At 38.5% G+C, this 21,821-nt stretch overlaps 1 protein-coding gene across 1 annotated transcript in view; it reads right to left on the bottom strand.

Moving 5' to 3' along the window:
- Positions 1-2,015: 2,015 nt before the first annotated feature.
- LONP2 (lon peptidase 2, peroxisomal) overlaps positions 2,016-21,821 on the bottom strand; it is a 90,911-nt gene continuing 71,105 nt past the window's right edge. The window contains exons 13-15 of the mRNA XM_084644892.1: positions 13,415-13,622; positions 10,176-10,366; positions 2,016-5,495 (exon numbers count right to left, since the gene is read on the bottom strand). Of these exons, the coding sequence (XP_084501018.1) occupies positions 5,274-5,495; positions 10,176-10,366; positions 13,415-13,622 (621 nt within the window). The 3' untranslated portion in view covers positions 2,016-5,273. The remainder of the gene's footprint in view (positions 5,496-10,175; positions 10,367-13,414; positions 13,623-21,821) is intronic.

Raw genomic sequence — 21,821 nt, forward strand, 5'->3', positions numbered from 1 at the left:
TTTATCTCCCCCTCCCCCCCAACATTTAATGTCATTCATCAGATTGAATGGTTAAAACATGCTCATCAAAGAAAGTATAGACTAAACTTTTTTACTCTTATACAGTACGACATTAATGATCTATATTAAATATCGGTTGTACTAGCTACCACCAGATCTAAAATTTAGTGGTATTTAAAATGCCTGGAAATGTCATATTAGCAGTGACTATTTACATTAGAAAAGTTTACTTTATTCTAGTGGAAAAAGTGTGCTCAATTATCTTTATTTAAAATGAAGATTCTTCTCTATATTTTTTAATATACTTAAATAGTAAACTGTCAAACAATTTATCCTCAATCCAAATACCTGTTTGTGTGTGTGTTACTGCCATTAAAAAAAACAAATTGCAGGTGCATAGGCTTTGGGAGGTCAAATGGGAGCGTTAACATTCAATGTTTCTCTGTTCAGACATTCCTTGCATGCATTTGGTTATTTAAGATAAGTTATTGTTTGCACTATGCACAGTGATATGTCTGTTATACAGAGTTGCCCATAACATTCCTATAATGGAAACTACTGTAATTCAAAGTGTTATCCAGATGAATTCATAATATAGTTCTGTTTAGTATAATGAATTTAACTTTTCAAAGCTATTCTGAATAAAATTTAATTGCTTCATACTGTGATGGGCCATCTACTTAGGAAAAATATTTGTTTTGAGGGAAGGATCAGCAACTGCAGCTTTGCAAGCCTGGTTCTCTTAGTCTGTGTGTGTAGTCAAAGTAGAAGGTTCTCAAAATGGCACTAGACCATACACCACACTACTAATAGCCAGCATTTGAGTATCAATTACAACTTCATTGAGGTGTTTAATGAATGTAAGTTGTAACTTTGGAAGGCCTTTACTGTTTGTGTCAAGAATAGTAAAAGCATGAACAGCAATAAATAAAATATAAGTGTCCTTAATGCAGAAACGTGGACAGGTAAAGGTGGTGTTATGCATAACCTCAGTGTATTCAGCTATTTAGATATTAAAGGCTATGATTAGTGTTTGTTTAAAATCTTCAGTATTAGTATAAAGGACTTACATCTTTAAAGCACCAAAAAAAAAGGAACTTGTGTTCAACCACCAGTAGCTTTCTAGGTCCCAGTCCCTCCCTGCTTATTTCTGAAAAATGCAGTACATACTTCTACCAAGTTCAATGAAAATGAATGCACTTGCAGTTCAGCATAAACTATACAAATGTAATCTGTGTACAGAATTTCTGCTGGGCAATTCTAAATGTAGTTTTACAAATTGGGTGCATCTGTGAAACAAGTACAGTACGCAGGGGGTTGGATCACTCGGCTCTATGTGGACAATACCTCAGTGGCCTGTTGATATGGAAGCTGATAGAACTCTGTAGTCCCTTATTAGAAATAAACACTTTCTATATAAATCAACCAGTCACAAAAAATATATCCATCCCGTGTAGAAGCTATGTACCCACCTTCTCACGGAAAAAAACCATGCTTGTTTAAATAGAAAGCTCCTCTGTCTTCTGACTTCCTGCTGCTCCTCTCACTACCAGGTAAGGGCTACTGCCTTGTCCCTCCATGTGAAAAAGGAGCAGCTGAGAGTAGGAAGCTTTCAGTTTCCTGCCTGTCCTGTGTAGAGTAGAAGGCTACAAGCTGCAGGACTACTTAGCACTAAAAAATGGTAAAGGTGGCAGAGTTTTTTGTTTTTGTTTATTGGTGTCCATTATTGATGTGGTGATGTTAGCTATTTACATGTTTATAATACTTAGCACTTCACATACCTCAACTCTCACTGGAAGAATCTTCTAGCAATTTTTGGCACTTCCCTGCTTTGCAGAGCATTCCAGTGCACTTCTGAGGGCTCACTCACACCCAGGAAATAACTGGAATGATGGACCTTCCTGTTCTGGAAGTTCACAGGTAAGGAGAAACTGTCATATTTGTCTTAATGTAAAGATGCAATAAACACTCTTTAGCCTTGGTTTTTTAAGGCTGTATTTGAAAGCTTGTATTGTGGGCCCTTTACATGACAAGGGAAGATGAAGCCTTCTGAAGAAAGGGATTTTATACCTTTTAATATAATTAATGGATCAGTTCTAAGAATGCCACTGAACAAATGTAGGATTAGTCCTACTATGACCCACAGAAGGTTTAACAGATCTCTTTATACATATACAGAAACCAGTTGAAGCAAAATATTTTATAGTGTATGCTTCATTGTGATTTCCTATTGTGGTATAGTTAACCACCATCCCTTCACAAATTTGTTTTAGCGGACCCCCATTTGTCTTGAAGTCTCTCACCTTGTTACAATTTTATGAGCAGTGGTGGTATATTTCAAAACCAGTCATTCATTAGTAGAACTAGCTTTCAAGAAGTGGTCAAACCTTTATTAATCGAATACCAAACTGAAAAATTAAGTTACAAAGATCAGCATTACTACAAGACTTTAATCTTTCTTCATGACCTAACATAAGGAAAATAACATTAAGAGACTCCTAGTCACAGAATATAATCATCTTCCCCATAATTTAAAACACATGTGTAGACTGAAGTTGGTAGCTTAAATTACAGCCCTCATATAAGAGGGTGGAAAAATACATGAGGTTAAGAGACTAATATGATTCTTTACAAAGGGTAGAGTGGTAAAGGAAACTAGAATTTGACAATTAAGGGTATACTTTTTCTATACTCTTGTTCTGAAGTGTTTATATACCAACAACTACTAATTGAATTTTGGAGCTTTTAAAACACCAAATCAAAATGTTCCCTTTTCATTTGAGCATCCGGTTTTTCCACAAGGGAGATTTAAGGAGTCTTTCTTTGTATAAGCCTGACTTTTGTCCCTCCCCATGCAAAAAATATACCTTTTTAAAAACTCATCTGATTTGTCAAATTTCTCATGACTGCTGCTCTGCCAGAAGAGTATGGTTTTAGAAATTCCAGGAGAGAATGAAGTCAAATACTAAACTGTTGGGAGAAAAAAATTAAGAATCTTTGCATATTTTAAGAATCCTCTAACATCCTCTTCCAAAACTCTGCATTAATTAAGAGGCCATAATTTCCAGTGGGGACTCACCCTTCTCTCCACTAGCATGTACACAATTTTGAATGTGTGAATAGGTATTAGTGCAGGGGTGGGCAAACTTTCTGGCTTGGGGGCCTCATCTGGGTATGGAAATTGTATGGTGAGCCATGAATGCTCATGAAACTGGGGGTAGGGGTGGGGCCAGAAATGAGGCGTTCAGAGTGAGGGAGGGGGAATCAGGCTGTTGAGCAAAGCAGCTCCCAGAAGCATGTCCCCCCTCCAGGCAGCTCTTGTGCCCTGTCCTCAGGTGCCATCCCTGCAGCTCCCTTTGGCCAGGAACCACAGTAGCACACAGAGCTGCAGGGAGTGGGGCAAGCCCCTGGCCCCCAGCCAGAGCAGGGTAAACCCCTGACCCTGCTCCCCAGCAGGTGCTGAGGGCTGGATTAAATGGTCTGATGTGGGCTGTAGTTTGCCCACCCCAGTATTAGTGTGAGAGCCTCCATTCATGTATGGTATCTAGTGAAGGCTTAAAAAACAGCCTGTATGTTGGTGTTAGTGATTATTAGTACTTTGAAGCTAAAATTGCTCTGCATGGCCTGATCAATGTCCTCATCAGAATAAGACCATAAAGAGGAGAGAACAGTCTAGTGGAAAAAATCAGTGATGCAAATCAGGAAGTCAAATTCCACTCCTGGCTCTGCTGCACTGGGTGGCTTTAATGACTTGATCCTTATTTTATTCTTAAAGGTAACTCTCAAACATTTTATACCTCATGACATTCCTGTGAGAGATAATAATCATAACTCTTTTTCACAAGGGGAAAATAGGTTCAGATGTTTAATCTGCTTAACTGTCCTGCCATTCAGTGGCAAAGCCAGGCTTAGAACCTTATGCATAATGTGCTGGACACCACTTCTCAGGCAGATATCATTTATCCATTAAAAGGGGGATAAGACATGCTTCACAGAAGTGATTAATCAATATTTGTATGTGTTTTCCAATATGCTCTCCCACAAGTCTTTTCCTGACCTGCTTTTAGATTTAGTCTCCTATCTTTTTTCCTGTTGTGAAGGAGTAGTTTTGGTGGCATTCACTGGGTGAATATTTGTGCATTTTGACTGCAACTCTGGTTTGTGAAATCTTGTATTTTATTCCACATCTATGAGCACCTTCCCCCAACACAACTCCATTTCATTTATCACAGATATGTGTATTAAATATTTGTGCTGATTTAAGGTGAGAAACTAATTTCTCTCTAGTTAAGGAAGAGATGGGTCTTAAGTCAAATTTTAACCACTCTTCTCCCATACCTAATGTAAGAGACCTGAAATTTTACCTATTGGAAAGTTTTAGCATGAGGTCCACAAATGCATCATATCAAATATTTCCTAGCTTTTTGCAAGTTAGTTTAAATATCAGCTGGATGTGTTAAAAATACACCACTGACCATTAAGATTAGGCACTTTAAAATAAGGCCTTGAGCCAAAAATGAACAAAATAGGGAATATAGGACACGAGCAATGCTGTCTGAGCATAATGAAGGTGGTTATGGGGACTCATGCTTTACATTTTTTAAATGAAACTCTGAAATTCTTGTTTTGTAATATTTTAACAAATGCATATTTGCAAGGTTTTTAGACAAAACACTAATGCACTTCAACTTTTTTGCTGGGAAAGTAAGCAGTATTCACTGATAGTTTTTCAGATGCAGCTCAGTGCATTTATTTTAATTATATAAGTTATCCATATTAAACTTCATGTAACACATCTGTTGCCTGATCACTAGAGCTATCATTAAACCCATCTGTATACAGTAGTAACAAAACTAGAGCATCGGAGACATGAAGTATCTAGAGCAAAAGTGTTTAACGGGGTTAGGTGCTTTCGAAAAATATATCCCTAATCTTCACACTCTTGGTCTCTGCTTGGGTGTGCAAGCAGGTATGTGTACTCTCCTCCATTAATACCTGTACATGCTGCTGATAGAACTGGTATATATAAAATGTGTTTGATAAATTGGCGCATATAAAGTTGCAGGTACACTTTCTATTAGTAATAGTCAAGTAGAACTGGCATTGAGGCCCCACTGAAAGTCAAGCCTTAACTTTTAATGGGTGGCACAGCACATCACAGTGAGGCCTCAATACTTGCCCTCATGTTTTGTATCACTGCAGGTCACGTTTTTACCATCTGACAGTTGAATGAGAGTTTAATGTTGATGTACAGGATATCTCACCCAATCCGCTTAAAGTTTACTATTCAAGCGCTCAAGTCCAGTCTTGATTGAAAATCCCCCATCGAAAGCTGCATTCAGAACTTCATCCAGGCAGCTTGCCATAACAAAATTCAAATCCTGCCGCACGTTCATTGCAATCTCTTCAAGGTCTTTTTCATTTCTTTGAGGAATGATAATTCTCTTCAGTCCAGCTCTATGGGCTGCTAGGACTTTGTCCTTAATTCCCCCAACCTATTAAAAACCACACCATTTAAAAAAGTTATTTAGTTATGATGCTTTCTGCAAAGCAATCACAAGTGGCATTTTGAATTAAATATTAAGTGAACAAAACAGGATTCCAGATGTGCATCCATAATTCATCATACTGAGAGCTTAAACTGCATGGACATACTTTTAATGGAATGTTTTTCTCCTAAATCACTTTTTAGGAGAAGGTAAATTTGGAAGTGTTTGCCTTACCCATATGAGCTAAAAAGATTGCCAACAGGCATTTATTAGTCTTAAACTGCTAAAATGGGAAATATGATTAGTGTAAGAGGAAAAAACCTCATCGGGCCCACAAAGATTCCAGCTGCATAGCTGCAAGAATCTCAAACATGAGATCTCATTAATCTCTTACCCTCACATATATCCTTGCCCCCATCAACATAGGAAAAAACACTTCTAAAAAGGCATTGGTCTCTCTTATGATTCCCATTTTAAGGTAACACAAGGCTTGGCTGTGCCCTGCTGGACCCTCCAATCTCTGGCTGTTCTTTTCTATGCATGGTAAAGCACTGTATCTTAGTAACATTAACAATGGAAAGAAAGGCCACTGTTTGTTTCAGGTGTATCTGTCTCTCTCTACAGCTTACTCAGGGCTTGTCTACATGACAAAAGTTAGTGTGTCCATGTAGACAAGCCTTTATTTTAAAAGTTATCCTTGTACAAAAGCAAAAAAACCTACCAAAAAAATGCTACAAAAAATGTAGTGAAATGCAAAAGATGTGAATTATGAGTTCGGTTTTCTTTTGATTACAAGTATTTCATAGTTCTCTCCCTCAGCCCACCCCTCCAACCTATTCATGGCAACTAGGTTAATGTTTAAAGCAATCTAAAAATATATATATATATATATATATATATATATATATATATATATATATTAAACATCCAAATCAAGATGCTTTGATATGATTTTACATCCTGTATTTTATAGAAAAGTAACCAACCAAAAAGTCCCAGAAGCTAAAATTGACAAATCCACTAAAAAACAAATCAGAAGATAAAAAAAGTTCCAAGCTTCATCCGTAAAGCACCATTCTAAAAACTGAACTTCCACAATCCCTGTTCATCTTCCAAGAATGTTGATCTATAACTGGTGGGCAACCTGTGGCCCGCACGTAGCCCATCAGGGTAATCTGCTGGTGGGCTACCAGCGGGAAGTGGTACGAGCCGCGGTTGCCCACCACTGATCTATAAGGTACGTCTATGGTGCATTCTCCTTTTGAATACGTATATACACCCCTAGCACAGGTATAAATGGCAGCATCGTACTGCTTAGTCAAGTAGACATATCAGAACCTTCTGCTATGCCTCCCCTGTCTACACTGCTATTTTAGGTAGTATTGTGTCCCACTGCAGGGGCCTTTCCTCACCACAGAGAGCATCTGGAGCCTTTCCCTGTCCCAAGGAAAGACTCTGTCATCTCCCCTCTGGTTGAACAGCTGTAGCACACCATGTGAAGAGGAGACTGACTGCTCAGGGAGACACAAATTAAAGTAAAACCAATCCAAAAGAAAATATAGAGCTGGTTCAACAAACAAAGGAAAATGTCAACTATCAAAACTAGGAGAGCTAATATCTTTTATTGGACCAACTTCCATTAGCCAAAAGAGACAAGATTTTTGAGCTTACACACAGCTCTTCAGGTATGGGAAAGGAAGAAGAGCTCTATGTAAGCTCATCTTTCTCCATCAGAAGTTGGTCCAATAAAAGATATTACCTTGCCCACCTTGTCTTTCTAATACCTGGGACCAAGACAGCTACACTGACACTACAAACTGCTATCAGAATTGTCAATATTTTGACAAACCAAAGCAGAATTTTTCATAATTTTCTATTCTGTGAAAAGTTTGGGTATTTTGACTTTGTCCTGAAAGAAAAAAGCGTCAAAATATCAATTTCCTGCGTGACAGAAATTTTAATTTTAGACCAACTCTAGTGATATGTGATCTAGTATCTTGTAACATCTGGGAGACGTTTTCATAGATTACAGTGATGCCCTTATAGAGCAACGGAAGTTTATTTGTAAGTGTTCTCTCTCAAATTCTACCACCATGCTACTCATACTATTTGGCGAGAAGAAACATTAGCTACTTTTTTTCTCTGTAAATGACAAAGTCTAATATCTAGAAAGTTACTAGCTCAGTACAAAGAAGCACCATAAATACTATAATAGATAGTACCAAGATAAGGTACAGTTCAAACTACCATTCTGAAGTAAAGATTAGCCATTATTAACCAAAACTGAAATTAACTGAAGTTTCTATTGAAAATGTAACTTTGCCATTATAGTCAAATATCTCTGACAATCACCACAGTTAGCAAGGAAGATGACATAAAAAACAGTGGAATACATGGATTACCATTCTAAACACACCACAGCATAAGTATTTAAATTGTTTTGTGTGCAAGTCATAGGTCTGATGTCAAACACGTTCATGTGCATGTAATCTTAAGAATTTGTATATACAAGTAATGTATGCAATTATCTGTCTTTCCTTCCATAACGGCAAACATAAGGACTTGACGAGTAGCTTTTCTGAAATGTTCAAAATGTGTTAGTTGAAGTTGTTACTGGAATTAAGAAGCCAGATCCCCAGCTGCTGTAAATTGATGTGGTTCTGTTGATGTCAATGAGCTTCTTTAACTTATAGCAGTTAAGGATAAGGCATTAAAGAGTATTCCTTGGATACAAATCAACAGGTTTTTTAACAGGCCATTCTTTGCTTAGGAAAAAGTTAAAAAATAAAGTATTCCAGATGGGAAAGTGAAAACAAAGAATGGACTTAGGTTGGCAGTCTTATAAATCCTAAACTAATCCAAGTCCTTGAGAAGGAGACAGGAGAGAGCTTCCTTTTGCTATGATGAAGCAGAGTTAGGAGAGCGTAAAATTAGTATTCTGTATTTTTAATACCAAAATAAAGCCAAACACAATCCTGCTTTTCACACAATAAAAACAGGGTCCTGTCTTGCTAACTCTCACAATCTGCCATAAGGCGTCCTACTATGTGAAGTCCTTTTGAATCCAACGGGATGCTCATGTGAGTGTCAGCAGTATTGTGGACCCTCAAGAGCCAGTTTTCAGAAAGGATAGTTATTTCTCAAAAACAGTTAATATGGGCATGTGTTTGTGGTCTGCACTTAATGACCTGGCCAAAAAAACAGTTATACTGTGCCAGATGTCTCATGTTATTTAAGGTGCAACAACCCTATTCAATTTAGTAATCTGAATTAAGCCTACGATGACATACCTGAATTACTGCAACACCCTCTTCTCGAGTGCGAGCCTTGACAAATGCAGTGTTGCCCTGGTCATTTCCACTCAGAATGCTGCTATAAAGATCATTCTCTTAGCCTGTCACATGTCCAACATACATAAGTGGCTTGTCTTCACTTTCAAAGCCCTTCACAACATGTCCCCCACCCTATTACCTCTTCTGAGAGGTCAACTCCTAGCTCTGATCAGCCCACGATGCCAGCCTCCATTGCCTACTTGTTTTGTGGCTTTTTTGATGCTGCCGCTCATGCTTGGAGGTGCTCTCCCTAAATAGCCACAAACATATTCCACTCATTATTCTAATTCAAATCCCTCTAGCTCTCTGATGCCTACAAAACTTAACCATGATTAGGCTGCTTGTGTGCTGAGCCTAACCTCTCATGCTGACCAATATTGCCTCATTATTTCCTTGAATTCCCATCCGTCTGTCTGTCTGTAGCCACCTGTTGGTGTTTTGTCTTATGGTTAGATCTTAAGATCTTCGGAGCAGCAAATGTCTTTTTGTTCTGTTTGTACAGTGGGGACTAGAGCTCCAAAGTACTATGATAATACAAAAAAACTCAACACATAATAGATGTTTTTGCCCTGCCCTCCTAATTGCATGTTTTAAGGTAGTTTTTAAATTGTGAAAAATACTGTTCTCACATTGAGCAGTACAGATCTATAACTAAATTACAGCCAACTTAACTTCATTCTTTACACATAGTTGCTATAATTATGTTCATAAAGAGCTTAGGGCTTGACTAAAGCCAGATTTTACCTACACTGTACTCAACACTATGGGGGAAGAAAAGCGTTTGTGGTTTAGGTTGAACTTCTGCCCATACCCATAGCACATCTGCATATTTTATGCTAATTGTACAAATAAACTATGCTATTATCACCGGAGTCTAATCCTCGCTCATGGACTACAATAATAAAAATACCCTGTCAATAGCAATAATTTGATTTTTTTTCCCCCAGGAACTAAAGCTTTTTAATTTGCAACACACATGTAGGAAATGTAAATGGATATTATGAATTTTAGGAAGTATTAGAAAAGGAAATGTGTACTTGTAAAAATAATAAATCAAAGTTATCTGTTCCACTGAAAATATCACCCATATACTAACAAATTTTTCATGCAAATTGCATAAAATCAGGTAACTTTCATAGTGTATATCTGGATGTGAACTAGGACTTTTCTATGCATCTGTGCTAATTATACTGAAAGACAATATCCAGGAATGAACTGTAGCAAGATAACAAGGTTTATACCTGGGTAAGTAACTATGAAGAAAATTACTACTTCATCTTACAGAGGGGGCATAAAGAGGAAAAAACCCACAGTGCTATCTTAATATAGGTTAACTTTTCCAAATGAGACTTACTGGAAGAACAAGGCCTCTTAGTGTAATTTCTCCAGTCATTGCTACATCTGAACGCACCAGCCTCCCACTGAAAAGTGAGGCAAGACAGGTTACTATGGTAACTCCAGCAGATGGTCCATCTTTTGTGACGGCTCCAGCTGGGAAGTGCAGATGGATGTCAGTGTTGTCAAGGAGATCAAAACTTCCAGAAGCTTAAAGAAAAAAAAGAATGGTTTTGAATGTGGAAAGTTCAAACCTGTGTTGTTCCTGGTCTTTGTTCTAAAAAGGCACGGGAGAACTAGAATTATTAGCAAATGCATTATATGAAAACAGTATACTTAAAAATGGGGGGGGGGAGGGTGGAGCACCCTGAAAACACCCTCCCCCGCCCGTGAAAACACTACCTTGCCCCACGAAAATCTAAACTTTCCTAGGCCAAAGGTGGCTTGCTATCTATATTAAACAGGATAAAAATCTAGGATTTTCTGGAAAAAAAAACCTAGATATTTTTAAGGCCTAAACTTATTACAATCTCTTAAAACACTTAAGTAGAAATAAATATACTGAATCCATGAGCTTTCATCAAAAATTTTGAGTTAAAGGCTGATTTTCTATATAAAGAATTAATCAGGAGTAAAATATCTAACTTTTGAGGTCAAGCATTATAAATTGCATAATAGCCATATATCATAGTAAGGGCTTGATCCTGTGGGGTACCCAACGACTGTGCCACTGGGTTCAGGAGACTGGCAAAGTCATCACCGGCAGTGGGACCTGGCCTCTGACTCCGAGCGACACTTTCATGTATCTCATCAGGATCATCCACTGAGCCTACGTGGGTGGTCTAAACCTTCTATTTCATAGCTTCTCCCTACCTGAGCTCTGATTGGCTTATTTTACAATATAAAAGAAAGTCACTAGCAAAGCACCTGGAACCAGAGTTTGTTGAAGCGCAAAACCAGCTTTTGACAGCAATAGCCTCTTCTGCAGGCACAAAAAGAATATTTTCTTCATTTATTCAAAGTTGAAAAATCAACTGGAAGTTGAAAAAGTAGGAAAATCACTTCTTTTTCACTTCCAATCAATAAAAATGAGGGAGGGCATGACATCTGCTAGTTTTAAAAGTTTGAAGGACAGCCTAAATAACTTAGAAGACTGTTTCATTTTCAAGAAACATAGGCAAGTAGGAACTCCAGCTCCAGTCACTTTCATTTAGGCATATTTGAAAATTTTCCCAGGCTGACTTGAAACAATCAGTTTAATTCACTGACTAAAGTAATACCTCTGTTTGATAACAAATCATTTAGCTGTAGATGTGTACCACCTTTTGAGAAGAGAAATTTAGGTGTCCAAAACAGTTAAGGTTGTTTTGTTTAATAAAAATAAATTCTGTCCTGTTCTGTGTTTAATTAAATTCCAGTTACCATTCTAATTCAGCGCAACACAAACCATGAACAAAAAGTTAATTATCTAATATATAAGCAATAATATATCATTCACTTTTTCTAATATACTAAAATTGTACAATTAATAAGAATCTGAAAATATTAAGCTATAAAAGTGCTTAAATAAATGTATATAGTTATAGCATATCCTCTTAGCTAGCAAAAAAATGAACCAAATCTAGTGTAAAGGCTGTAAAGTGTAGTTCAAGTCTACTTAGCTGTAAATCAACATGTTTGAATGGTTATAACAACTAATGAGAAAAAGCACCTTGTTTTAGAAAATAACTGAACAAATGGAAAAAATCATTTAAATCGAGACATTTCACTTAATTTAAAATTGCCTTCATATAAATCAATCCATCCTGATACTAAATTCCTAGACAAAAAATATAGTCAAGAATGAATTAAGATTGTAAATAGTTCTACTTACAAAAATTTTTAAATGTTAGAAGTCAGGAAATTCAGAGCATTGGTTAAAACTCAAACATTTAAAAGTCAGGAAACTAGAACATGGAATCAGTAAAGGACTAATAATTTCTGGAAATAGTTATAGGTTCAAAATAAACCTTGACTGTAATCTGTACCCCAACCATCTTTCAACTATGGACCAGAGACTTCACAACTCCAGAGAAAATGGCTTGTGTACCTGTAAACTAATCTCACCCTTTATGAAGATCTGAATGAAGTCTACATTTTCCCCTTGCCCTTCTGGTATAGGACACAGAACACCATCTCTTATTATCAATAGAGCTCTGCTTCTATTTACCACTCTACCTGATATACCCTCTAAAGATTGTGTGTTGTAGCCAAGCTAGAAATTGTTCATTTGGTCCTTGGATGCTCTGCTGAAACTACCAACAGGAGGTCTGTTAGTCCTGTTTATTATGTTGGTTTTTACTATTTGGCTACTCAGCTCCCCAGAACAACAGATCACCAAACCATGCTGCAGTCTTCTAGAACTTTTGATTTTTTTGATTAAATCATACAAGATTTAAAACTCATTTTCATACTAAAGTCTTTTTTCAGGCTATTGATGGATAAAAGATGCTTGTGCTTCACAGTTTAATAGTTCTAGTACAGCCCAAAAAGCCAGTGAAAATGTCTATGCCTACAAGGCTTATTAAACAAAAGTTTTTTAAAAAAAAAACCCTACTTTTTATAGAAATGGTTTCTTTATTTTATAGAACAAAAAGTGTTATTTCTGAAAAATAAACACTGCCCGGAGACATTTAACTCTCAAACACCATAGCACTGGGTTTGCTGACTTAGAACCAGAAAGCAAGCAAATAGTTTAATGATGAAAAGCAAATTAGAAATTTAAAATGGATAGAATTTTAAACATCTAAAGTTTCCTTAAATAAATTAAGTTTCATTAAATTCCTTAAATAACTTAACAAAATACAACACTGAGCTGAATCCTCAGCTGTAGCCAGACCTGGCTAACCATCAGCAGGTAGAGGAGAAACCACAAAAGAACGATTTGTGGCTGGTGTTTTTTTGCTGGTCTCGTTTTCAGCATAGTGTAGAGAGGAGCCTATTTCTCCTTTAAGGTAAATATAATTGTCCTAATGGGTCTTAGATAATCAATTAAATAAGACAACTTTTCATGTAAATCAGCAACCTTTTTGTTATTATAATTCATTATTGAAAAATATAATGGTATATTTTTGGGTCATCACAGAAATATCATAAGCTTTGCATAGGAATTAAAACAATTGTTTATATGCATCTCTTTGGTGAGAGGTTACAACAGGTATTCACCTCTATGTTGCATTAGGCTCATACCAACATTCTTGTTTTGTGTTTTTCACATACCATTAGTTAGCTGGTATTTCTTTGCATTGCTACGCAGCCAGCTAATTGCAAGATGTGCTGACTCCTTCATGACATCCCCCAGCTGTCCAGTTAGAGTAAGCTGACCTTCACCATCCATTTGGCTGGCTTCTACAAACATGATCTCACCTCCTAAAGGAGTCCAAGCCAAGCCTATGGCTACTCCTGGCTGATTCAAACGTTCAGATACCTAAGAGAAAACAACTCAGAGTATAACATGATTTTCAAGAAAGAACAATTCAGCAAGGCTTTGGAAATATTTTCGAAACTCTTAACATTCACAACTTAAAAGTGAAAACTCTTAGAATAACCTAATTTTCTGTGGCAGAGTTTTACTGATGCCTTCAAAGCAACTCCTAAATTTTAGACAGAAAGGCTAAAGGCAAATCTCCAACCTCATATTTAAATTCCACCCTGCAATAATTCTCCCCAAGTGTGAAAATAAGTTACAGCATTAGGGTATGTCAATGGATGCGCTAGCTCTCATCTATGGCATGCAGCTGGTGATCCAGAGTCCGCTTAAATCAACGGGAGTTTTTCCTTTGACTTATTAGACTTTGGATCAGGCCCACTCTGCAAATACTTGGTCCAATTTTTAAACAAGTTCACTTTGACCGTTTTCACCCCTCGTGTCTGCTTTTTATGATTCTACCACCATGAGAGCCTTACCCACATGAACAGTTGTGAAAACCAAATTTCAATCTTGAATATTGCCCCAAAGTTTATTTCAAACAATGTTTTCAAAAGGAACATTTGCAAGTGCTCCTTTATATAGAATGAGCGTATAAATCTAAGGCCACGTCTACACGTACAGTGCTGCAGAGGCACAGCTGCACCGATACAGCTGCACGGCTGCGTCGCATCTGGTGAAGATGCTCTATGCTGACGGGAGAGAGCTCTCCCATCAGCATAATGAGTCCACCTTCGTGAGCGGCAGAAGCTAGGTCAGCAGGAGAAGCTCTCCCACTGACATAGCGCTGCGCACATGGGCACCTACATCCGTGTACTGTATGTCCCTCAGCAGAGTGGTTTATTCACACCCCTGAGAGACGTAAGTTATTCCAACATAGGCTGAAGTGCTGAAATAGCCTAAAGAAATACAGATAAATGAAGGCAGCATATGAGTTTCCTTCCCATTTTAACATTTTCCCCCCCTATAGAATGGCAGAGATTGAAAATCATTTGAGTCATGGCTCTGAAAAGGCAGATTATTAACTAAATGCTTTAGATTAGAGAACAGTTTCATTCACAGAGGCAGAAGAGAAGTACCTCAACTGGACTTTTTGTGGCAGGGAGTGGAAAAGTGCTTTTACAACCTGCAGACAAATGGAGTGAAAATTTCCTCAGTGATAGCATGGATGTAACATTTCTACTGGTCCTGATTTCACAGCACACTCCAGTTACATCCTCCTCTTCAAACATAAATACAATGCGAGGAAGGGCATCCACTGTATGGGTCACAAATGCGCTATTCTAAAAATCAAGGTTTTTAAAGCAAACCATTCTTTGTAAAAGTTTGCACACTAGCTAGCCTCTTCCTCCTGCCTTCCTCTGCAAAAAAATCCCAATTATGCCATCAAATACTTAAGGCAAACGTATTTTCTCAGCTGCAGAGTGGTGGAATGAGTTTATTTTGAATGTCAACTATCTACAAAGCACAGATTATTGTTAACCTAACAGTTTTCTTAGGTCTGCTATCCTCCAAGTGTTACCACTACCAAAGATAAACTACACTGTAAACACAGTGAAAATGTAAAGCACTGCACATGGTAAGTGTGAGAGAATATGTCTGTACCAAACTGTCAAATCCATTTTGTTTTGTGTCCGTTTTGTTTTGTGACAATATAGCCATAAATTGCAATCTACATTTTTTAAAAATTCACTACAGTCTTTGTCTTGCTAATACGATCAGTGCTGAGCCAGGTGTTAACCTCCAACATACCACATTAAGAATGGTCTAATTCTGTAAATTTAGTAATGGATTGGCTTCTTTCAAAAATTCTTAGCTTAAAACAATAGTCACTGTCCCAACTCTACCTCCAGGACTTCTTAACATGACCGTGCCTGTTTCAAGGAGTTATGAAGAGAGCATCTCCCCACCTCCTCAACTGATTTCCATTCCTGATAGCATTAAGGCTCTCTGCTGGTTTAATAAAGCAGTGGGTACAGCTCAACACCTTCACTGGCCTCACACAAAACCTTCCATCATGTTCTTTAATCATTTAAGATTAACACAATATAAAATGCTGCTAAAAAGTAAAACTCGAAGTCACCCTTTCAGCATGGCCTGGCATTCTCTTGTTTATCTTACTGAATATTGAACTTTACAGAAAGTTGAGGACTTGTTACAAACATGATAGTGATTAGCATTTCTGAGTCTGATTAAAATACTAGGTTGTTATATGAAAATGCCCATTAATACTGTACTCCAATACTGTACTCCATTAAAAAAAACCACCACCCCCAAACGAAAAACGTAAAGCTTGTAAATAATTTGTACTCTCTTGAACAGCATCCAAAATATTTGGCAGTGGTGAGAAAGCAAACAATTGCTTACACAGTCTGAATTAATGTTGCTCCTCGGTTGATTACCAAGCTAGCCCACTACTGCAATAAGCATGTGCTAAACAAAAGTGCTGGTAAAAGACTGCTTTTTAGTGCCTGGCTTGAGTCACATGACATTGGTGAGGCTTATAACAGGTCATATGGCAGCAATCAGTATCCAGTGTCTGTCACAACTTTAATTTTTTTCTGTTCCTGACTTGTATGTTTAAATTTAATCTATTTATTTGAGGTACATATATGGGATATCTCAGTGCCTCACAATTTTTAATATATTGCTTCTAACAGCACCCTCTTATGGGTCGTAAAGCAATACATTTTACAGATGGCAAACTGAGGCACGAAAAGACAGTGACTTGCCCACAGCTGCACAAGAAGTCTGGGGCAGGGAACTGAACCCATGTTTTTCAAGTCTCGGGCTAGCATCCTAATGATTGGAAAATCCTGCCTCTAAATTTATGACCATAGTTCACAACCTGCCAGGCTCAAATATGATATGCAATGTGGAGAAATACCCTAACTAAAGAACACCAAAAATTATTCATAAAGCAGCTTAAAATGCTGTGAAATTCATCCCTTTAATGTAAACAATTCTTACTGTAACCTTTGTTTTAGGTTTCTGCATTTCTGATGTAAATAACTTTCAACAATAAATAGAATGGACATTAAACTTGTGTAGAAATTTGTAGGGAAATATGGGACTGAAATGAAGGAGATTTGAGAATAATGTTTTTAAATGTTTAATGTGGTAGATATTGAGCTGTCATATAATAATCTAAGAATGCAGCTAGGTAAGAATTTTATAAACCCTATATGCGACCTGGTCAGTGACTAGAACATTCTGACGCACACAAACGGGCGGGGGGAAGCTATTGATTTTGAAGATCCTATTTCATGTCTCCAGCAAAATTGTAAACCCTAATTTTCCCAGACGAGGAACTTGGAAATCAAAGAACAACAAACAGTTAAAAAGTCTCTCTCAGGAGACCCTTCCCAAGATCCTTCCCTACCCTGCCAGTTTGTCGTCTGTGTTGTAAAAGCAGCCTGGCCTTAATGAGGCCAGTCTATTCTAGATACTGGTCCTGCCCGGAAAAGGTGAAACACACCTTGAAGATGACTTTCAAGGAGACAGCCATCAAGGCCCATCAACTGTCTCTCAACTATTGATCCATCCACAAGACCAATGAACTGTCTACAAGGAAGTCTGGCTGGGGGGAGGGGCTGGAGTACCTCAGCTTTGGCACATGGCCAAAAGGATCTATGGTTTTATTTAAGGGGGAATGTTCCCTGTGAAAGGGGATCATCCACCACCACGTGCCAGAAGACTGGCCTGGAGAGTGTGCTTTATATACCCAGGTCTAGGAACAGTGAGCATATGAGATTCAGCAGTTGGGTCTACTGGACTGGGCTAGGTTGTGACACTAAAGCTATATTTACAAACTTCTGCTAGTATTACCTGTTGGTCATGAGCAAGCAGAGGTGTGATCCATGACCAACAGCTCTGCTGGCAGAAGTCTGTGATTTAGATGCAGCCATACTGGCAAAACTGCACTTTTACTGGGATAGCTTGTTTCATTTATGCGGGGTGGTTTTACTATTTTGGTACAAAGTGCAGCTATGCCGGTATACCCATACCACTAAAGCACACCTAGCGTGGGCATAGCCTAAGTATTCTAGCCTTCCTCAGATGCTTCCCTAGAAACAGCTTCCAAGGCTACCAAAATTCTCAGGTATCTCACAGCTCAAACACAGGCCTACCTTCCTCCAGCCCTATCTGGGCAACATGATTTTGATCAGTTTGAGATAAGCATAAGGAAGGGTGTGTTGTACTCCTGTTTATTTTATTGATCAAGGCTCCTCCTACTAAATGGACATCCAAACACAATTAACAATGCAATATTCAGGCAGTAATCCATCCCATCACCGAAGTATAATAAAAACTGAGAATGCAAAGGTTTCTTAATGTTTGGCTTTCATAAGTTCCCTTTCCTGTCTAACAAGTACAAAACAATTTCCTTTCTGCAGTTAAAATGAGTGAACTGTTCATTCTACAGCTAGTGCCAGTGATTACTGGCCAAAAGGATGTGCATGAAAGAAACACAGATCGACACTGCTGCAATTGATGCAGCGGGTGTCGATTTAGTGGGTCTAGTGAAGACCTGCTAAATTGATGGCAGAGTGCTCACCGATCGACTTCAGCTCTCCGAGAAGAGTAAGATAAGTCGACCGGAGTGTGTCTCCCATCAACGCAGCGCAGTGAAGACACCGGGGTAAGTCGACCTACATGACATCGACTCCTGTGACATTGTTCACGTAGCTGGAGTAGCATAACTTAGGTCAACTTATCCCGGTAGTGAAGACAAGCCCAACAGCTGATTCTCACACTGTCTCTCAGAGGGACTGTTCTGCTTGCAGGCCCAGCCGGCTTAGTCATGTGCAGGCAAACACTTATCACATGTGTAAGAATTAAAGTTGGTGTAAGGTAACAAAATGTATTTGAAGCTATTATCCCCTCACAAAAGGGAACTTAAACTCAACATACTCCTTTTCAGTACTTTGAGATTTCTGATTTTGTGTTCTATGCTTTGTCTGTGCTGCAAGACACTTAGTACCACACTACATTTGACCCATAGCCATAGATTTTCTTAATGTTTACTTTATTTTTCAGTTTGATGGCTCAGATGTGAAAGCTGTAACTGCGATACTCGAGACTGGCTCCTGAATTATATCCTGCTTGCTATGCAAAGTGGCAGGATGGAAGATCAGAGGGCACAGTGCTTTTGGACTTGGGCAAGACATTAAGCTGTTTGCATTTATTCACAGATCAAGTGATTTAGTTAGAACTTTTTTTAAAAAAAAAAAAGAATGTTGTTTGTACATAAGAGACTTGATTTTGCTTATATGGCATTCTTAAAAGTCTCTAGGATCATTTAATCTACTAAAAACTCTAAAAGACTTATTGCCTAATAGAAGCCACAATGACCAATCCCTGGAATTTGCTTTAGCTACAGTATGCGTTTTTCTCATCACATATTAGAGTATTAAACAAACATCTGTTCACCCAGAGTAGTAAGGAAAGTCCAGTAATAAACAAAACCAAGGATTATTTGAGTTCTGTCTGGTATTGCTCAGGGATAAGTGCCTAACAATGTTCCAATATTTTATTGCTCTTGCTTTGGAGACCAGCTGCCTGACACTCATGCATTTGGGAACCTGTCAGGCCTTTATGCATCTCAGGTAGACTCCTGTATAATGAGCAAGTCCACCCCATAGACTATGCTTTGGCCTACAGAATGGTGCACTGGGCAGGGGGCCAGAACATCACGAGTCTCAATTGTTCTACTGAATCATGTTAATATTTGTGTATTTCATAACCTTCATTCCTGATCAAGGCCTCATACTTGCCTGTTCTCTAAGGCAACGGTATCATTTCCCAATTTCACAAATAAGGTAACAAGAGGTTGTGCAAGGTTACTTAAGGAATATCCAGGAACAGAACCAAGGTCTCTAATAGGACAGACTCCAAGTGTCAGACATTTATCCTTACCATCCTTTGCACTAATTGACAGACTCAGCAGAGGTCAAGAACTGTTCAAGCCTTAAAGGCTGAACTACCCCTGCTATCCTCTGGAGAATCCCCTCACCCAGATTTGGGTAGAGACATGCTGACAGGGCAGTGTGTGAGGGAAGCTTGCCTTGACAGCCTGGTGAATGTCTTCAAGCCATCATCTTTCATCAGCACTAAATCCATACATTCCTCACCTCTACATCTTTTCCTATTCCTTCCTGGTAGGCATTTCTGTGATTTATTCCCTCATTTACCAATGGACAGTCATAGAAGGAGTTTTCCTCTAACTGGGTGAGATTCCCTTCTCCTGCAAAAACCATCACAGCAATAACTGTGCAGGAGGTCAGACCAGATGATCATGACGGTCCCTTCTGATCTTAAGATCAGAGAGTCTATGATGCATTTGTTAGAAAATATCTCCCTTAAAAGTGCCCAGATACAGGAAAAGACCATCGTTTTTTTTTGGTTTTTTTTTATCTGCCATCAAATACATTAATTTTTAGATTTGTGTACCACTAATGAAGTGGGACTCTATACTTTCACGGCACCACGGCGTTCCACTTCCAAGCACAATTGCTCTACCTGCTTCTGGGCTGAAGAGCATTGTACCACTCTATCCTCACTCATGTTATGTTCACAGAAAAGACTAGCGAGTTTTTAATGCGGTATTGATAATGTTTCACTTGCTACTGTTTCACTGTTATGATTCTTCCAAAGCCTCATTACACGATTTGTTTCAAATCTGTAATTAGGCAATTTTGACACCCTAGGAAATGTAGGTTTTGTTCTTTAAAATAACCCGCAAAGATAATTGTGTGTTGTGAATTAACCTTATGATTATGAACAGAGGGCTATGGAATCCACAGCCCAAAGTTAGGCACGTAGACTCCCTATACAACACATGGCGGGGTGTGTGTGTGTGTGTGTGGAATGAATATAGTCCAGTGGGTAGGGCAATCACCACGTTCAAACGCCCTCTCTAAATCAGATAGAGGGGGGAATTGAATCCAGATCTCCCACATCTCAAGATTATAAGGGAGATCTCCTCCTCACCCTTCCCCTCACCCCCAAACATCCACTGGGCTGTTTTGTGGGAGTTTAGGCAGCCTCTGAAAATGCCTACCAAATTGAGCCCCAGAGGTGAGAAGTGTGGCAATGCTGTTGGAGGATGCTGTGGGGGCTTAGGCATGAGATAAGTGCCTGGATGCCCAGACTGAAGCAGCTGTGCACCTGCTCACTGGCATAACCCTAGGTACCTAAGGGACTTTAATGGTTGAAATCAGGTGCCTAGGAACTTCAGGTGCCTACAGAGTTAAGCAGCAGCTGAGGCTCTCAGTGGCACCTTGAGCACCTACATCCAACACTAAGTTTGAAGATTTAGCCTTCTGTCCCTTTCTATTGGGAGAGCTCAGCATAAAATTATAGGATTAATTTATTAAAAAGGTCTCAATCCAAGGTATTTACCCTTGGGGAAGGCAGATTAGTCCAATCACCTTAAGTGTTCAATTCCTCCTTGCTTGATCCACTACAACTAAGTACTGACATGACAATCATCTTCATTGTGTCTTGATTTTAGCTAATTATATATGGCGGAATGCAGGTCAGAGGTGAAGCTCTCAAGAGGTTGATATAGAGAGAAATGACACTCTGTGCGGGCTGCAAAAAAGAAAAACAAATGGAACCCAGCCTTCTTTGGGATGAGGGCTACGCTTTTCATTAGAAAGAGAATCACTTGGCCATTTGAGGAAGTTCATTAAAAAGAGAATGTGAGGAAATTCATTAGAAGAGAGACACAAGATCATCTTTGGAATTAAACACACACAAAATTCACATGACCAAAAGTGTTTTGAAATATTCTGGAACCCATTAATATTTATGTACCACAAGATACTTATACAATTACCAGCCAACACAATTTGTTATCCTGGAAGCGGATCACCCTTAGGTTATGCCTACCAACAGCTAGTTATAGAAACAGTAACTGACGTATTGCTCAGGGATAAATTCACTAGTAATACATGAGAGAGAGAGGGGGGGGGGGGGTCTCCGAGTGCTTAGAAGCTTAAGGCTTTGCCTGGCTTCATCTCTATTGCTATATATGCCATTTGCTTTGGATCCCTGACTGCCAAGTATGTCAAAAATGTTTACATGCAAATAGTGGCACTTGCATATTTGTACATGGAGAATTAGAAACAAGGTTTAAAACTTTGACATGTAATATTTATCCCTGAAGAACAATTAAAATATTTGGGAAAATGT

This window comes from Lepidochelys olivacea, assembly GCF_965140295.1.
Source record: "Lepidochelys olivacea isolate rLepOli2 genome assembly, chromosome: 12".
NCBI classification, from domain to species: Eukaryota; Metazoa; Chordata; order Testudines; family Cheloniidae; genus Lepidochelys; species Lepidochelys olivacea.